The sequence below is a fragment of the Bombyx mandarina genome, chromosome 12 (genome assembly GCF_030267445.1).
Source record: "Bombyx mandarina strain Sakado chromosome 12, ASM3026744v2".
NCBI classification, from domain to species: domain Eukaryota; kingdom Metazoa; phylum Arthropoda; class Insecta; order Lepidoptera; family Bombycidae; genus Bombyx; species Bombyx mandarina.
This window is the reverse complement of record NC_143219.1, coordinates 6,719,270-6,738,771: the sequence shown is the minus strand read 5'-3', so window position 1 is coordinate 6,738,771 and position 19,502 is coordinate 6,719,270. Positions and strand designations below refer to the sequence as shown.

At 34.7% G+C, this 19,502-nt stretch overlaps 2 protein-coding genes across 3 annotated transcripts; one reads left to right on the top strand and one right to left on the bottom strand.

Moving 5' to 3' along the window:
• Nucleotides 1-187: 187 nt before the first annotated feature.
• On the bottom strand, nucleotides 188-11,185 carry CPT2 (Carnitine palmitoyltransferase 2). 2 transcript variants are annotated; one of them, XM_089731879.1, is made up of 9 exons: nucleotides 11,117-11,185; nucleotides 10,376-10,994; nucleotides 9,664-9,842; nucleotides 7,960-8,230; nucleotides 6,678-6,868; nucleotides 5,413-5,582; nucleotides 3,650-3,763; nucleotides 2,715-3,016; nucleotides 188-1,648 (listed from the first exon to the last, which is right to left on the bottom strand). In XM_089731879.1, the coding sequence occupies exons 2-9, from the start codon at nucleotides 10,987-10,989 to the stop codon at nucleotides 1,522-1,524; spliced, it is 1,968 nt and encodes a 655-aa protein (XP_089588005.1). In that variant the 5' UTR covers nucleotides 10,990-10,994; nucleotides 11,117-11,185; the 3' UTR covers nucleotides 188-1,521. The 2 variants fall into 2 exon arrangements, with proteins under 2 accessions (XP_089588005.1, XP_028034037.2); XM_028178236.2 differs by lacking the exon at nucleotides 11,117-11,185 and having other exon boundaries at nucleotides 10,376-11,110.
• A 3,887-nt stretch (nucleotides 11,186-15,072) lies between these two features.
• LOC114245928 (amino acid transporter heavy chain SLC3A1) lies at nucleotides 15,073-19,069 on the top strand. Its single transcript, XM_028178245.2, has 4 exons — nucleotides 15,073-15,203; nucleotides 15,483-15,702; nucleotides 16,505-16,644; nucleotides 17,148-19,069. The coding sequence occupies exons 2-4, from the start codon at nucleotides 15,489-15,491 to the stop codon at nucleotides 18,657-18,659; spliced, it is 1,866 nt and encodes a 621-aa protein (XP_028034046.2). The 5' UTR covers nucleotides 15,073-15,203; nucleotides 15,483-15,488; the 3' UTR covers nucleotides 18,660-19,069.
• The last annotated feature ends 433 nt before the right edge of the window (nucleotides 19,070-19,502 follow it).

The window sequence follows — 19,502 nt, the reverse complement described above, 5'->3', positions numbered from 1 at the left end:
TCTTAACGGATTTGTATTATGATCAATTGACGCTTATGAGAATTTACTTTTTATTATTGTTCACCATATAATTATATCAATGTCATATAATAAAAGTACAGTCACTTCCGTACAAAGGATGCTTTTTATATCTTTGTTACAGTGACACATATTTAGGCTATTTACCATAAAATATAAATAAAACAAATTATGTATTTGGATATATTTATGTACAAACATTTTTAAGTATATAAAATTATGTAAAAGTATAACAATATTATAAATTTATAATAATTTAAATACAACATTTATTTGATTAAATCTTATATTAGTTCGATACATAGCTTAATATGCAGGGTGTAAAATAAACGTTGACAATTACTTAACGTAGGTAAATGCAAAAAAAAGTGCTAAGAGTTAATTGATTAATATGTCTTGTGCTTTTGTAAATTCATATATATTTTGTGAGCGCGTAATCTCAAGCGAATTCATCTGGCGGACGCCTTTTCGCCTCGCGCGAGACTGGACTGCGCGTTACATTGCGTGCAGTGAAAAAGCATTTATTAAAACATGTTATCCTGACAACCGTCCTCTTAAGATAGTCTCTTTAAATAAAAAAAACTTTAAGTTTTAGCGGAAATTCCAGTTACACTACAAAAAATTCAATTTTGGTTAATCACAATGTAGTATAGGTATGAAAAATTTTAAAGGACGGAAAATACGGAAATATTACAGCAGTAACTTTCTCAAGGCACAAGTTTATCATCAATAAATTATTATCTTATTATAATATAAATTTTATAAAATAAATATGATTATATTTTCTATCAATCAACTATGCTTACTCATAGCTCTAGCATAGGATCGATGTCTGCAACTTTGGTGGTCAGTGTGCTTAGTGCGAGTTTTTTAACGTTCTCGATAGCGTAAAAGTTAGCTCATATTTGTATGGAATGGGACCGTTTACCTACGTTTGCCGCTAGGGGCGCTGTTCCAACTGCATACAAAATTAACTTAACTTTTACGCTATCGAGAACGTTAAAAAACTCGCACTAAGCACACTGAGCGATGTTCTAAAGATAGCCGCTCCCTTTCGGCATTTGCTCTTTACTTTTTACATTAAGCTTTTGTAGACTCCAGATCGCGGAACTATGAAGATATTGAAGATATTTTTGTTTAAATATACTGCGACAACAAATATTCCGTTTTTGGTCACTTCCCGATTTTGATTTTAGGAGCAGTCAATAGTTCGTTCTGTTTTTTTTAAATTACAAGCTCACAACGCTCTTGCTATTAATTTGATCACTGATTACATTTGTACAAGGGCCTAAGTGTGAACAGTGGCAGTGCTACATCAGCTTTGATACAGTCGAAGTCAAGTGCTGTCATTTTACATTCATTGAATAGGATAACCTCCAACTTCCGTTTCCTTTAGCGTACTCTTAATAATAATTTTTTTTAAACTTACTATAACGGAACATAGGTTTTTTTTAAGATATAAAAACAATAATTTAAAACTCGCAAATGACTGAAGTGATTTAACTATCCAGACAAAATCCTTGTGATTTCTAAAAACGATGTATGAAGAGCTTGCACAAATTCGGTACTACTATTGTGCGTTTTATAACTGCTCACAGCTGCACCTAGTTTATCAGGAAATGCAGAGTACCTGTAAATTTATAAAAATTTACTTAATTTTTATAAAATTAAGTTTCGACAACCTACATTTAAATTTTGACTCCCAAATTATATAAGTAAGCCCATCTTTACCAGGTTTTCACCGTAGATGCTATGATCTAGAATAGGCCTTTGGTAACCTTATAAAATTTATGCCTCATAGCAAATGTCTATAGGCTGATAATTGTTTCATATACCCATAGAATATTATGTACTTTTTTAAAAAGGTTTTATGGCCTGATAACACTACTACGTATTAGTACTTATATGTACTATGTACAATACGTGGGTAGCCGTAGGTATCTGCAATACACATTCAATGGTACTCTATACTAATGTAGTACTCTGTTCAGTAAATATCTCACACCTGATTACAGATTATAAATATCTAAATTTACTAATTATCAATTTACTAGCAAAACCTCGTCAGGCTGCCAGTCTTTACTAATCATATAACAATAATAAATAAATAACTATGAATAAATTACGCAGGGTTATCCGCATTTACGTTAATGTATATACATAATATAATTATATAGATTATAAACGCCCAATGAGCCAACAAGCTTGTTTATTACACGCATATTTGCTTCATAAGGGAATCGAACCCCTGGCGCAGCAATCAGGGGCGCTAATTACTGCACCACCGAGTCAGTCATAATAAGCATTGATGTTTAAAATACTTGCGCACAACCCATAGTACAGTCAGAAAGAAAAGGCATAAAGAAAGTGATATCCTTTTTAAATTGTAAACGGCTCGAACTAAATTTAAGCGGCTTAAACAAAGCTATACGGCCCCGCCACGATCCCTTTTCTGCGGAGACATTTAAGCTAAGTGGAGTGTCCGTCTGAGAATACACAATAATTATCTAAAGTATCAGTTTTATTTCGAGTCCATACACACGATCGGTCACATATTATTTAGAGGATAAAATTATGATTTTATTATTTAGAAATTTATATTTTAATTGTATTCGTTACTCAATGGTGTGATTATGTACTCTTCTTATTATCTACTAGACTTGTATATGTAAACTATTTAAAAATAAATTACTTACCCAATACCGAATCCCTCCTGTGCAACTGGTCCAAATCCACCTGCCATTACACTGGGAGCCGACAAAGTACTTGTACTAAGAATTGATTTGTTTAGGAACTTATATTCGTATGAATCGAATAATTCTGGTCTTGGTATATCATTTTCTTCAGCGATCTTCATAAGAGCGAACAAGTGTCTATCGAAGCCTTGGCCCATGGCAGCTTGTTTTACTAACTCAGAGTGATAGGCGGAACACTCGCCCATAGCTACTCGAAGTTCATCTTTCGACTTTTTATGAACATTTAAAGCTTCGCAGAATGCCTGGAAAATATACATAGTGATAACAAATTACACTGCTGCAATCATCTATGGGATTAGTATGCATTCATTTATCAGTTTATGATCAAATTATAACCTTGGAAGGATTTGCCAAACAAAAATCCTTATATGACATTAAAAATACCGTTAGATTCTCTGATTTATGTGAACATGGGAAATTTTACGTATGATAGCTTAGTTTGGGCTCAGATTTTTTTAATATAACATTGTAGTTGCATTTTAGATATTATTGTTTTTTATAGATGATATTATTGCTACGCCGGCAAGAGTAACGCCTTCTATCGCGGAATAGCCGGAACGAATAACAAAGGAATTAGTAACGTCGAAAACGCTCGAGAAGTACTACGCCATCTATTGTCACATGGCGGAAAAAGACATCGAAGCTAAGAATGTTCTCGATAAATCAAAGGATGTCATATGAGTCATATCGATTATAAAAGCGTTGCAGAGATTGAACAAAATCAGTAATCGGACTACTCGAAGCGAAACACCGAACGGATCACCTGAAGCGAAGCGAATCAAGAATTTTAGTGTTCGTTAAAGTTAAATAGAGTTTTAATTTATTCTTCGGTAGAATTTTTATTTATCCCGAACGCCAGCGCGTAACATTATTACCTTAGTTTTCTCGGTGCACGGTCGCATTGTTTCAGTACGTCCATGTTTAAAGGCAGAGGTGCTGCAAGACTCGTAGGTTCCAACGAATTTACCCTTTATCACATGATATGCCGCCTGATACATCAACACAAAATATATTAGTTGACAATCACAAAGTATTTTTATCATGTTAACGGTTTAGCCCATGTGACCAAAATAAGGTCGTTTAAATCTTTTTTTTAAAATGAATATATATTATGTATGATTTTGTCACTTATTATATCCGTAATTTCTTTTATAAGATCATTTCGCGGTCGTGGAGTTTTAAGGACGTAACAACAGTCTACATTAATACATCAAAACAGTAGTAAAGTTTTTTTTGGGTGGGAGGAAAATAATTGCTGTTGTAACGGATTGGCGAGCACGGGCTCAGCCAGGAGGAATATGATTATAAACTTTGCGTTTTTTAACCTATAAATAGAGGTGACTAGATTTTTTTTATCGCTAAGAGGGGTGTACTAGTTTACAACCCATCCGCTGTTGAGTGGTTACCGGAGCCGATAGACATCGACCACGTTAATGACGCTGCCCATCCTGAGACGTGAGATCTAAATGTCAGTTTTATAATACATACGGCTGGCTCATCCTTTTTTTTTATTGCCCTTGTAGGCAGACGAGCATACGGCCTACCTGATGGTGAGTGGTTACCGTCGCCCATGGAGTTCAGCAATGCCAGGGGCAGAGCCAAGCCGCTGCCTACCGCTTAATACTCTCCAGAATCCTCGTTTGAAGAAGGACAAGTCATAGCGCTCGGGAAAGCCGTGGAGGGGAGCTCATTCCATAGCCGGATGGTACGTGGCAAAAAAGACCTCTGGAAACGCACTGTAGATGACCGCAGTGGCTCCAGGTAATATCGATGAACTCTACTCCGGTGGCGGGCGGTGCGATGGTAAAAGCGAGATGCCGGTATCATCTCGAACAGTTCCTCAGAGCACTCCCCATGGAACATACGGTACAAAATACAGAGGGAACCAAAGTCCTCCAAACCCAAACGCATTACTGCTTCACGGCAGAAAGAAGTAGGGTAGCGCTACTCACTTCACTGTGTAAGTAATCCGTAAACATTTGTCAAGTACATATTTCGTAAGAAAAATTTGTACTTTCCTGTAGAATTTGAACACTGGCTTAGTCGCATCGTTCGATACGAATGTACCGGGCATCTCATCCTTTAGGCCAGTGATGGGCAAAGCACAGTCAGCGGAAATATTTAATCCGGCCCTGCCGAGAGTCCATCCATCCTAATATTCTAGTCAGCATTTTGGCACGTAAAATTTAAATCTAACGTTTAAAATTGAAAATCTTCGAATTTTTAAGGAAAGCTCCAATTCAGGGGTGTTTTGAACTTTCACTATCTCATAATTAATTTGCCATCATTACAATTATCTCGGCAGTCTGTCACAGGTATTAGTTTATTTATTGAAAAAAAAAAATTATTTTCACCTATCTATCACACGCCTAACAAGGCGTAATAGTAAAAGGTATTCTGTTTATTAAAAAGCTTTAATACAAAACGCATTTTTTCTATAATTCTGGCCCTCCTCTAGAATTTCTCAAGCTTTGTGACCCGCCATTAAAAATGTTTGCCCACCACTGCTTTAGGCCATGATGATTTCATAAAAATTCATTCATTAAATTTACACAATAGTCATTACTGTTTATAGAAGACAGTAAAATTGAATTTGAATATCAATTACTTAAAAATAATAATTTGTATTAAAACTTACTTGAAAAGCTAGTTGCATTATACAATCTGGGCTAACTTTGAATTTCTTGCAAGCTCCTTTGGTGAGGCCTTCATATAATATGTAATCAATGCTCAAGGAGTCACACCAGTTATCGTATTCTTGCTTTGCGTCCTGAATAAACTTCTTCGATTTTTCATCAAGGTTGAATTCTGTAATTTATTTTATATTTTTTTAAGGTCCTATTGGTTTGGTTTTCATTCGGTGGACGCCTCCCTATCCTTCCTGAGGATGAAGAATGCAGTCGTTTAGTGGGTCCCGTACTAGGATCCCACCTAAACCGTAAGCTGCTGTGAAGGCGGGATCTCTTAAGAGATTCGTCCACTAGCCCATAGAATAAGTAAAATGAAAAAAAAAACAACTAGGTTTTTTTTATAAATAGATTAATTTATGTTTATACCTATGTCTCACGTATACATTTTTAATAAAGCATATAAAAAGTGTGAGGAGCAAATTTTTAAATTATTCCTACACTTGTGAAATCGAAACTTCTAAGTTAATGAATTATTATTTCCCTAGTCAGGGCTGATGTATTTATTATACATAATTGTTGATAATATTAACATTTATTTATAATGATAATTCTAACCTTATCTTAACACACGATCTTTATTTCCGTTATTATTGCAAAATAAATAATAGTTTAAAAAAACGAAAAAACACGCTTTATATAAAATTGAACTAAAAAATAGAAAATAAATTTTAATAATTTTAAATTGAAAATATTGTAAAATATATTTTATTGTAAAAAAAGCGTGGGGTGCATGGCATGGTGTTATTAGTTATAAATATTTTTCTGGCAGATATGAGTAGAAGAATTATGATTTCAATAATATCTTAAAAAGCACCCCACGCTTTTAGTTGAATTTTATATAAAGCGTGTTTTTGGTTTTTTTAATCTAGTATTTATTTTTCATTGTTTAGTTAAATTTTCTATATAAGCGTATTTTTAAAACTATTAAGTACTTTAACATCAATTCCTGCCTTATCCACTATAGATAAAAATTGGCAAACATCTTATTTTGCAAATTGAATAATGGATAATCATATCATATTAGTGTATTGTCATCGGTCCTCGATAAATCTACAAAGTTTGAATGAAATCTGGCCGTTTAAAGTGGGTCAAAATCGCGTCTAAAGGAGTCAGTTCCAACAAGTTAAGCTAATATATAAAGCGTGTACAAATGGAATGCAAATTCATTGTTTTAATTATAATAATTAATTCATTGATTCATCCTTGCACTTACGTAGTTCTTGAACAGTAATGTTTGAGGTTGATGGTTGAGAATCTGGATGTACAAAAGGTTTTGTTGTTGTTTCATTGTATATGTCTTGGAAGAACCTTAGCACAGCTACTCCATCTCCCCAAGAGTGTTCAAAATTTATCCCAGACACTCCATCCTTTGTAACTATTAAGCTGAATGATTTATCAAACCACCTGTAATGAGATTGTATCTATTGCAATTTCTCATGTGATTTCCTATCTACACAGTGATAGACAAAATCAAAGTCTATACGGCTGCACATATCGGAGTTTCAATCCCGTCAGTAAATTCGGACTTATATTACGTTTACGAATGGTGTTTTTTTTATGATTGAAAGATTACTGGTGGCCCGAGTGCCTTTCCAGTTTCACCAGGACAAGTGGGCGAGCAAATGCTCAGCCAGGAGGGGTGGGATTTGCTAACAACTGCCCGAGCGCCTCCGAAGGAGACCTAACAACTCAAGAGCAATTGCTTCGCGAATGAATCTACTACCGGATCGGAATCGCGACCTCCTGAGAAGATCCGGCGAGAAACTCAGCGGGCTGATGTATGGGTTAGATTACACGTCGACCTCTTTGTCGAGTTCGACGAGTACGGTTACCGGGGTCCCTTAGCCTGCTTCTAGTGTTAGAGCTGAAGGCGTCTAATGCAAAGGTTATTGGATCTGATGGATCCGTAAGGACGTGTCTAAGGCGTCGATGGTGACTGGTTCCTGCATGATCAGGATTCGAGGAGTAGTCAGCGGCGGCAACGATAAGGCGATTATCATGCCTTCAGCCTTACCGAAGTACCGTTCCGACGCTGACTTCATATATTTCCGGATTGATTCGAGGCCCAGGTCGTCGTGTAGGTCGACGTTCCTCACGAACCACGGGGCCCCGACGGCTAACCTGCAAAAGCGGGATTGTAGGGATTGGAAGGTGTCTATGTGTGTGCGGGTCGCGTGAGCGAACACCACACTCGCGTAATTCATGACGGGCGTTATGCAAATTTTGTAAAGTGTCACCTTGTTCCGAAGGGACATTTTACTCCGCTTACAGATCATGGGAGCGAATGGTGATGTGCAAGACGATGGAATAATTTTCGTCTAAAAAAAACTAATCTACTAATATTTATAAAATTTGCATAATTACTGGTAGTTAATAGTATGGACTCAAACTCTGTATATTTCTGCCTGAAGTGAAAAAAACCGTAGGTTTGCTTGCCTTTTTTAAGGTTTTAAAGGATATTGTACAATATAAAAAAGTATATTTAAAAAAATCACCTGTTATTTCCATTACCACACAAATAATGTTTCAGAAGTTTATTTTTATCATCTTCGATAACATCATCGTCAAATATCAAGTTGAATATAGCTGTATCTAATACATGTAATGCTTGTTTATTTCCATTTTCTTCAAGGTGAGCTCTTTGTTTCGCCCACAAATCTCTAGTTTGGCAGGTCAAGTAACCTAGTGGATGTTCAGCCGAACCGGTGTCATCTCTAATAATTTTAGACAGGTTTCCAAGTAATTCAGCAGGAGACAATAGGTTGCCTAAAAATACGATAATTTATGGATTTTCTGTGTTATAATAAGAGAAATATCATCATTCTACAGTCACACGCAGAAATAATACATTTTCCTTACATGCAAGTATTATCTTTTGAAGTACTTAAATAGTTAACATATACCAGAGAGGGTGACATTTTTATAGTTCATATGGTAATTAATAAGATGATTTAGGTATATGACCACAAATATACAACTACAGATATATGTCTTCAAATTACTTTGAGTACTGAAGGTGAGTATTATCATCCTGCCTGTTTATGTTTGGATATAATCATGCATTCAAAATTTGAAGGATAAGATACACATATTATACTAATGAGCTCGAGATTTCAATCTCAAGACTTAAGTAGTGGCATTCATAATATATTTATTTTTTATTTATTGTATAATATATACAGGCGATGGAACTAACAGCTGACCTGGTGTTACGTGGTTACATGGCAACATGAATGGTGCCACCCACCTTGGGACAGAAAGTCTATGTTTCAGTTATATAGTCCGGCTGTTCAATCCTTCAAAGTGTAATGCATTATTGGTTAGCTGCGGAAGTAGACAGGGTAAATTTACAGTGTGTCCTGCTCTCAGTCTATGGACTTATCTTGAAATCTTGTTAGTCAATCATTCTATCTAACAAAAAATGGTAGTCAACAGTGTACATCATATCACATCAAAATGTAAACAGAAATGTTAATTTGCTGTGGTTAAAATTATAGAAAAAACTTTTCTTCACCTTAATTTTAAGTTCTTAAATAAAATGGTCTCTGAAACATTCAAAAGCAAAAATAAGCACATAATTAAATGTTAGATAGCTTTTTTTATTCTAATATGTTAAATTAAATCATATATGCCTTGAATTCAGCAATTTCAAGCTTGTTAAGAATTTGAAAAGCAGTTTCAAGTAAAGATGGCAAGAATCACATGATAATAGTCAATAATACTTATAATGGGTTACACGAATTCACTGGTTACTTAAAGCAACTGTTACTAGTCCATAAATAGTATCATGTCACCCTTTTTAATAACTCCATAACTGTACTCCTAATTTCTGTTTTAAGTACTTTGGTTAGGGCATGTTGGAGACTGACATAATGCATATTAATACTACCTACTATATTTTTATTTAAAACAATTATCTATTGCTGTTTGAAAGGTAAAATAGTTATATTTCAGTGCAATTCTGTTCAAGCAGCAAGTCTGTGTTAAGCAACAGAATCTCAGGAATGTGGTAATCAATCAATAAATAATCAGTGTTGACACCAGTCAGAACAACAAACAGTAGTTTTATACCTAATTAATCTTGTAAGTGAAAACGATGTAATAATAAATTGTTATTCTAATTATGTGTAACTATTACTAAGTTTTTCTTATTAAGTAATATTGCATAACTAAAAGTGGTTTAATTACTGTTAACTTACCGTCCTTATCTAAGACATCAAATGCATAAAATCTTCCCCTTCTTTGGACTAAAACATGCTTGCTCTTAGGATCCCTGAATAATTTATCTTTACCTATTTGAGGTAAACGTGTAGCTCCAAATAGTCCAACAAATTGACTCATATCTAATGGAAATGCTTTGAATAAATATGCACCATACCTGAAGTGTAAAATTGGCAAAAAATAATTTTATCAGTCACTTTTTTACTATCATTAAAGTTTCATAATTTAATCTATGTAAAATCATAATTTCATCCAGTGCTTAATTATTTTTTTAATAAAGAAAATATAAGCATGAAAATGTTAAGATAATAATTTAATAGTGACTAAAACTCGTGAACTCTATGAAAAAACATAACATTTTATTTCAAATACTTTAATTTTAATTACTAGCAGTAGGGTGTCTCGTTAGTCCTCAGATGTAGGTACCACCACCCTGCTTATTTCTGCCGGGAAACAGTAATGCATTTCGATTTGAATGTTAGGGCAGCCATTCTACTGTTAAAACTGAGACCTTAAAACTCCTGTCTCAAGGTGGGTGGCAGCATTTACATAGTAGATAAGTATCTATGGGCTCCAGTAACCAATTAACACAATGTGGTCTGTGACCTCATCCACCAATCAATGCAATAAAAAAAATATCATCTGAGGCATAGTGTTAACTGTGAATGAACTATGTTTTGAGGTAATTACCAAGAGATAGCTTCAGGTAATAATCCAGTAACTGTTCTAAATAACGGAGTATCACTCTTTTTCGCATTCAAATGATAAACTTCTGGTTCCAAAATATGTTCTCTCAAAGATAACATAAATCTTACAGCACTTATTAACAAATTCGTTGCTCTAATCAATTGGTCATTATATTCAGGTTTGATATCATTTTGAAACACTAGATAGGGATTGTAGTTAATCGGTAAGGCAGCTCGATCCCGCAAATAGAGGTCAAACCAATAATCCGAAATGTAGCTTGTCTTCTTGTTCATTTTGTCTTTACTAATCAACTTTTCTTGAATTTCAAGTCCCTCTCCGTTTACAAATTTCAAAGTACGTTGTTGTGCATCATCATATAAAGAGTTTGTTAAGAGTGGTTTCAAGGCCCGCAAATAGCGATCGCCAGTTTTTTGTAAATCTGGGATAGGCAATCTCGGTAGTGACTTTTGAAAGTGCATAGTGGGCACTTTACTTTTCTGAAGAAACTGATAATCAACATCTTTAATATGTTTAAATTTATTCGTGAAATTTCTTCTTTGCAAAACTTTGACTGTTCCCAAATTGTTATAAAAATATATCTTAAATGGTGAAATCATTATTCCTATAAAATACTTTTAAATTATTGAAGGTTAGGAATGGAAATAAAATACTAAAATGACACTCATCAACACAAGTATAAGGTATATGGACTTATCCTATGATATCAAACTTTAGTCAACCAACCATTGAATTTTGAAACTTTTAATCGAACTTTGCCCCAGTCTCGAATATAATATTAATAAGTGTATAATCTATGCCCCAGTCCACTGAAGTACCTACCTATCTATGCCCCAGTCCCACACAACAGACTTTTTTTAATGTGGCTCGCACGGTTTGTGAATTAGCCAGTGTCAAATAATAAGATTATTTCACCGACTTAATTATATTTACAGTTTTATGAATAATAAAATTAATAAAAAACGAAGGAAACTGTCCATGTTGGCCATTAATAATATCAGTGTAAGTTTGAATTAAATTAGCAGCGTAGGACTGTATAGATGAATTAGGTTGAGAAAGTAATTTGATTAATGTAGTAATAAACTTTGCAAATGATAATATGAAGTGAAATGAAATGAAGTTGGTAAATAATGAAACATGGGATGAAATGAAATGAAATGAGATGATATGGGATGAAAACTAATTTGGGTGGACAAGCTTACAGCCCACCTGGTGTTAAGTGGTTACTGGAGCCCATAGACATCTACAACGTAAATGCCCCACCCAGCTTGATATATAAGTTCTAAGGTCTCAAGATAGTTACAATGGCTGCCCGACCCTTCAAACTGAAACGCATTACTGCTTTACAGCGAAAATAGGCTTGTACTAAGAGAAAACCTTTAATGAATATAAGGTTTTAATAAGCTAAAATTAACAGTAAAATTTGTTTTGGTTACATTAGATACATTGACAAAAACATTAATAAAACAGATTGCCAATAACATCAACTTATGACTGATAGTTTCAAGTAAGAAGTTTAGATTAAGGCTGGATGGTGGTACCTACCCGTGCGGACTCGCAAGAGGTCCTACCACCAGTAAATCTCAATAAAATGGTGGTAATTTACTAAGACTTTCTCAGTGGACTTTTTGGAGGACCCCGAAAAGTTACGTCCAGCGGGCTTGAATCATTTTCCCACATTTGTGCACTTTCAAATGTAAAGGTATATATACCATACAGACAATCTGTTTTATTTCTACCCGATGATATGTAGGCGAAGTAAAATGTCCCTTAGGAATAAGGTGACACTCTACAAAACTTGCATACGCCCCGTCATGACCTATGCAAGTGTAGTGTTCGCTCACGCGGCCCGCATACACTTAAAATCATTCCAAGTCATTCAATCCCGTTTTTGCAGGATAGCCGTCGGAGCCCCGTGGTTCGTCAGGAACGTCGACCTCCATGACGACCTGGACTTAGAGTCCACCAGTAAGTATATGCAGTCGGCGTCAATGCGCCACTTCGATAAAGCGGCACGACACGAGAACCCTCTCATCGTGGCCGCCGGTAACTACATTCCCGATCCTGCGGACAGAATGGAAAGCAGTCGACGTCGCCCAAAACACGTCATCTCGGATCCTCCCGATCCACTAACGGTGCTTTTAGGTACTTCAAGCACCGGTCACCGTTCTCGTCGAACCCGTCGCTTGCGACGAAGGGCTCGACGAGTAAATTAACTCTCAGACACAGCCCACTGAGTTTCTCGCCGGATCTTCTCAGTGGGTCGCGTTTCCGATCCGGTGGTAGATTCTGCGAAGCACGGCTCTTGCTAGGGTTCGTGTTAGCAACGTCATCAGGTTTGAGCCCCGTGAGCTCACCTACTAATGTTAGGGTTACGCTGAAATAGCCACTAGGGCTATCAGTTTAGGTAGGAAAAAAATAAGGAAAAAAAAATATGTTTTATTTATGTTAATGATAAATGATAATATGAAGTGGAATGAAATGCAGTTAATTAATTCGGAACACTAATCAATTGGTATGAGATTAAATGAAATTAATGAAGATGATATGATGAACTCGTCGATTACGATGAAGAGTTCGACGAGCGAACTAATTCATAGACACTGAGCACAATAGCTCACTGAGTTTCTCGCCGGATCTTTTCAGTCGGTCGCGATTCCGATCCGGTGGTAAGATTCTGCGAAGCACTGCTCTTGCCAGGGCTAGTGTTAGCAAATTCTCTCAGTTTGATTCCGGGACCTCACCTATCCGTCCCGGCGTAATGTACTAAGATTCCAAAAAGTATGATGTGGTCATTATTTGTTCAATTTGTCCAATCGAGTAGGCAAAGGGGACATAGTTGAAGTTTCAGCTACATAAAAAGGTTTTAAAACTTTTAAAAGAGTAAAGCTTAATCTCAATGTAGGTAGCGACATTCACGTTGTGATGTGTATGAGCTCTGTAAACTAAGCGTTTGATGGATCGTGAGCTCGTCCAGCCATTTAATACCAAAAGCAATATTTTGTTTTAAAAGACCGACGCTAGTTAGTCAAGATAAAGGCCAAACTTCAGAGTACAGATCGAAATGAAGCGGAAATAAATAAATAAATCGTGCAACGAAATTTATTAATTAAATTAAAATTATATACACAAAAATACATACATACTATACATAAGTGTAAATATACTTAGTCTGGCCGTAAATACTTTTACAATTAAAAATAATAAAAAATCTATTGCAAATAACATTTATTACTTTTACAGTGTTAGTTTAATACATAAATATAAAACAATTTAATGTATAAAAAGCTTATTCGAAGTGGTCTCCATTGGCTGCAATACAGTCCTTTAAACGTTGAGGCCAGTTATCAATAGAAGCACGCACTCTTTCCATGGGAAAATTTTTCACTGCCAATCGTACGGATTGTTTTAGGGACTCCAAATTATAATGGCGTTTAGAGCAAGCCGTACTCTCTAAAACTGACCATAAATCATAATCCAGCGGATTAAGATCGGGACTAGACGACGGCAAGTCTTCAGCTCTGATGAAGTCCGAAACGTTCGTTTCCAACCAAGACTGCGTAGACTGAGCTTTATGACCTGGCACCGAGTCTTGCTAGAAGAACCATTCTTGATTATTGAACATGGTGTTGTTAAGGGGCTTCACTACCTTCTCAAGAATGGTATCTTGATACACTTGTGCCGATGTTTTGATACATTTTTCACAAAAGTATGGCTCAGTCACTCCTTCATAGCTAATACCCCACCAAACCATCACTGAAGTCAGATAGTGCCCACGTTGCACTCTGTCGACTAATTGGGAAGCTTCCTTAGAGCTTTGAGCTTAAATACGGTCACTTTGTTTGTTAAAATGTTGCTCAATTGTAAAAAAATTTCATCCGTAAACAAAATTTTTCTATGACCTCCCTTTGCGTACCGCTTCAGTAGTTGTTTCGATTTTACCACCCTATTCTCTTTTAAATTATCAGTTAAGAAATGACCAGTACGTCTCTTATAGGCTGCAAGTCCTAAGTCATCTTTTAAAATATGCGACATGGTTCTAGGTGCTATCTTCATCTCCCGAGATGAAGATAGCACCTTTTGCTTTCGGGCAGGATTTCTTCGAATTCTTTCCCTTACTGCTTTGACCACCTTTTTCGTACGAATACTACGTGGACGGCCAGATCTTTTTCTGTCACAAACAGAGGAGGTCTCATTGCCCGGTACACAAACATTTTACTAATACCAAGCGTATGGAGAGTTTTAAAAATTGCATTTGGCTCCATACCTACTTTGTGTAATGCAATCACAGCGATTCGGTTCTCTTTATCACTCCACACCATTTTAATATCGCAAAATATTGTACAATGTATTGGCGCCAAAATGAGAAAACTCAATGAGCAATCATATAAAAATGACAGATTCCAAATTCAAATGTTGTTGTTTATTTTTAATTGTAACAGTATTTATGGCCAGACTAAGTATATATGTATAATATTGTATAATAAATACATACAAACACAAATACACATGCACATATAAATATACCACTCTAAAAAAATTACATCTCTGTATGATTCTCTACTCTTTGCCAATTACCATACTCGAGCATCTGAAACCATAGATTAAACACTTAATGCTGAAACTGCCTGAAACATGTACCTAGGTATTTTATTCTTGTGGTTATTTTAGTTACTTAATCTGGTTGAAGCAATGAAGTAGGAGGTCTATGGGTTGAAGCCACTTGAAGCACAGGGACAGGGTTGAAGTCAATCCATCCACAGCACAGGCAACGTACATAGATAATACAGTTACACTCCATATTTAAGAACAGGTAGGTTGGAATTGGAATCGTTGGAAGCTTAATATGTAAACAATTGGTATAACTATTTATGATTGCTAATAGACAAAACAAAACAAAAATTATAAGCTACCGTCACTCTAGCGACAGTGTTTTTAATAACAGAACTATCTGCGAATAGATCGTCCGTCATCTTTAGGCACCGAGCTGTGAATTTTACAACAAAAACAATCTACCTACTACAAATGCATTAAACAGCAATTTTAACGTAAAACATATTATTATAACCATGTGTTATTATGTAATATCTAGTTTCAGATGGACAGCTTACCAGAGAACAGTATTAATGGTGGAAGTCAGTTAGAGACTTCTGATTATTTGCATGGTGTAAAATCTTCAACATGTTTGTTGCTCCCAACAACACCAAGTCCAACTACTTTGGATTTTCAGCATCCTTTATCTGAAGAACTTATTGAGCAGCCCTTCCTTACATTAAATGGAGATAATATTGATATTGCTGACACCCCAAATGGTATTATTTTGATGTTTATTGTATAATATAAAATATGTGAACTTACAATAAATCCGATAAGAAGTAATTGCTGATGGCTAGATTAAGTTACTTTGCACCATATGAAATTTTTGACAAGGTCAGAGTTGTCTTGTGGTAATGCTGTAGAATAATTTCCCAGAAATAGGGAATATCCTGTAAAACACTAGCACTAACAATCTTATATACATTCTATATAAAGTAATAATTAGATTTGTTATTAGCTATGAATTTGACAGGATATAAAGTGCCAACGGCAGGGTTTGGATATCACAAAATATTGACAAAGAGTAAGAAAACAAGCAGAAAAGTTACCTTATGGCTATTAATAAATTAAACATGCTAATGGTTTCAAAAATATTAGAAAATATAGTGAAAGGAATAGTGCTGATTTAAATGGATAATGTCACACTACCATATTAAGAGAGTGGGCACATTAAGTATGTGACAAGATTGAGAATATTAGAACTTGAAAGTATTACTGTTCTGTTTCTGAATATTCAAGAGTGTTTAAATGGAGTGGTATATGATTCTATGATTCTGAAAAGAAACGTTGAGCCAGTTAGTTTATTCATTTATAGCCTAGCTGTAGTTAGCTCAAGGCCCATCTGTGGTTAAATGTGGACACACAGTACCACCTGCTTATGACATGGGGTTGTAGTCTTAATGGTGTTATATAACACTCTCCTATTGTTTCCTCTATAGGTCAAATTCATAAAGTTATAATGAGCTCGACATTTATACATAAGTAAGGATTTCCTTACAATATTATTGAATGTTTTAGATGCTACAGCCGGTGATTCAAGTTCTTCGGCAGATTCTAACTCAGTTGTCCAGGATCCAGTTAGTGCACAATTGATAAACAATATTAGTATGTTAGATTATCAAACACTGAGTAAGAATGGGGATCTTATTATTGGACAGGTACAACTTTATTATTTATTCAACAGTTTGACAAACAATAGTGACCTGAAATAAAAAATAAAAAGTAATATTTTTATTTCATTGATGGGTAAACTATCTCATGGCCCTCCTGGTGTAAAGTACTTACCAGAGTTCATAGACATATTGTCTATTCTACCTTCAAACTTGAATGTTTTGCTGTAATCATAGCACTAACATGTAAGTTGGTGGTACCAACCGATGTAGACACAATATAACCTACCTAAATAAATATGGGTTGGGAACCATAATATACTGCCAAATGCTGCTGCGCAATCTAATGTATCCCATAGTTGCCTTTTTTATGACACTGATGTGTGTCATTCCAGCCTGACAACACCTATTTAGTGATGATTCCTAAATACTATACACCACATATTGATATTTTATATTTGTTTTGAATTATGAAGCCTTGAACTCATCTGCTCATTGATGGCAGTAGGAAATTAATGTGTAGCAATACAAAGTATGTTGTCTAATTTCAGGCAGAAGATGTTAAACTGAATGGGAATTTGAAAATTAATAATAGGAAACTGCCAAGCTTTGTGAACTGGAACTGGGTTGTTATACGAAAGATTTTACTGTGGGTAGTACTGTCTGGGCTCATTGCTTGTCTTGCAGCTATCATTGGTATGATAGTAACTATTCCTAAAGAATGTAATATTGACCTACCGTGGTATCAAGGAAAGGTTTTTTACGAAGTATTTCCTGCCAGTTTTAAAGATTCCAATAATGATGGCACAGGTGATTTTAAAGGCCTGATAACTAAACTTGATTATATACAAAATTTAGGTGTTGCTGCTATTCGCCTTAATTATATATTTCAAGCTGACCATTATCCTGAAGATTACAATAATGTAACTTCTATGTTGGACATAGACAGGAGCTTAGGCGTACTTAAAGACTTCCAGGATCTAATACTTAATATACATAAAAGGAACATGTCAGTCATACTTGATTTACCAGTAATTTCAATGGCTCTTCCAAGTCTCATTTTTAACTCTACTTCATCTATTATCATAGCAAATAATACTGAAGTAAACTATTTGGATCCAACAACTGTTGCTATAATTCATTGGTCTCAAGCACAAGGAGTTGATGGATTTTATTTAAAAAAATTGGAAAATTTTGTGAACGAACCATATTTTGGTAGAACTCTTCAGATTTGGAAACAAATTATAGGATTCAATAAAATTTTGATTGCCAGTGAATTGGCTTATAGTAAAGCTACAGGTGATGCTTTGAATATTCTTTTGTCAAGAATTGATCTCATAGATGTTCATATAGATTTAGAAGATGAAACTGCTGGTATTTGTGATAAAATCAAGAAGGTTGTGGATGGACAATTATGGTCTAAGCCTCATTATCCTTGGGTACATTGGAATATTGGTAACGTGAACAGTGAAAGAATAGCAACAAAACATATTAATAATACTTTAGCTTTGACAGTTTTAGAATTCGTTCTTCCAGGAACTGTAAGTATATTCTACGGAGATGAGATAGGATTGGGCGGTATACCAGATGATGTTGAAGAAGATTTCCATGAACACAAAGATATTCATAACTTAGTCCAAATGGCTTTTGCTGATAGTGAGGTGACCCCTACTAATGTTGAAATTCTACCATGGAACCTAAAGTCTGTACTAAAGCCAAATTATGATTTTCTTAATGTCATTAAAAACTTGATTATGGTAAGAGTGACTACTCCTACAATTTACTTAAGAGCAATTTTTAAGGAGGGCGTTATGCAACCTAATGTAGAAATACGTCAGACGGAAGAAGATTTGATTGTGATTGAGCGTTGGTACCCTCGTAGAAATGCCTGCGTTTTTGTCGGTAATCTAGGCAATAAGACTATAACAGCCGATTTATCTACAATGTTCTATGGTGGGAAAGTTATTGCTGGCACTAATTCTTCATTAATTGGTCAAGTATTGTATTTTGAGAAAGTGACTTTCTCGCCCAATTCAGCAATAATAGTTAAAATGGAGAAATAAAGCCATTCGAACGAATTTGTAGAGATAACATCCTAACCGATTCTTTAGGGCGATGTTTACTTATGTCAATTTTTTTTTAAGTATTGAATTTAATTAATCTCAACTTTTATTTATGACTGACCATAGATCTGATAAGTATTATTTTTTGTTTTGTTTTAAAATTTTACTAATGTTACTAACATTAAAATAACGAATAATACAATCGTTTTCCTTTGAATTTTTTATATTTTAGTATTGAATAATATTAAGTAATTATTAATATTAATAAATATTTGTACAATTCTCAGTTCCTTAGAAATACCAAAGATGGTTAAAACATTTTATTGTTTGTTAAAAAGTATTATCATATATTTGTACATAATTATGTACATAGTATATCTCGTAATATAAAATAAAAATTTGATGAAAAAGCTACATTTATTATTCTTACAAACATACTTTGCTGTTTCAACAAAAATTCATATAAAATAAAAAAGCGAGCGAGTATTTCAGTGTAATATAACTATTAGAATTTGGTGTATAACTATTTAAAACCATCATCATAATATATATTATAGTAAATGAAAATTCGCGGACCCGATAGCGTAGTTTAGCTCCTTTGTTTCAGGGCTTATGATAGTGAGTTTGATTCCCGCTTCGGTAAACATTCATACATATAACAAGCATTGTGTTTGAATTAGGTCTGGGTGATATTTATACGTATATAAGTATGTATGTATGTATCAGTCTTAGGTTTCGATAGTCAAGGGTATTCTAGTTTGGGACCTGTGAGGGCTGTGTGTAACTTCCCAAATATTTATTATCTTTCAAATTCAATATTCCTATTATTATTTTTGGGTGATA

What these genes read in the sequence shown, in the direction of transcription:
- CPT2 (XM_089731879.1), bottom strand. Translation starts at nt 10,989, where the DNA reads ATGATTTCACCATTTAAGATATATTTTTATAACAATTTGGGAACAGTC. An exon ending in TTACCTGAAGCTATCTCTTG is followed by an intron (nt 9,843 to 10,375) that starts GTAATTACCTCA and finishes TTTACACTTCAG; the next exon opens with GTATGGTGCATATTTATTCA. An exon ending in TGATGTCTTAGATAAGGACG is followed by an intron (nt 8,231 to 9,663) that starts GTAAGTTAACAG and finishes TCGTATTTTTAG; the next exon opens with GCAACCTATTGTCTCCTGCT.
- LOC114245928 (XM_028178245.2), top strand. Translation starts at nt 15,489, where the DNA reads ATGGACAGCTTACCAGAGAACAGTATTAATGGTGGAAGTCAGTTAGAG. An exon ending in TATTGCTGACACCCCAAATG is followed by an intron (nt 15,703 to 16,504) that starts GTATTATTTTGA and finishes TGAATGTTTTAG; the next exon opens with ATGCTACAGCCGGTGATTCA. An exon ending in GGGATCTTATTATTGGACAG is followed by an intron (nt 16,645 to 17,147) that starts GTACAACTTTAT and finishes GTCTAATTTCAG; the next exon opens with GCAGAAGATGTTAAACTGAA.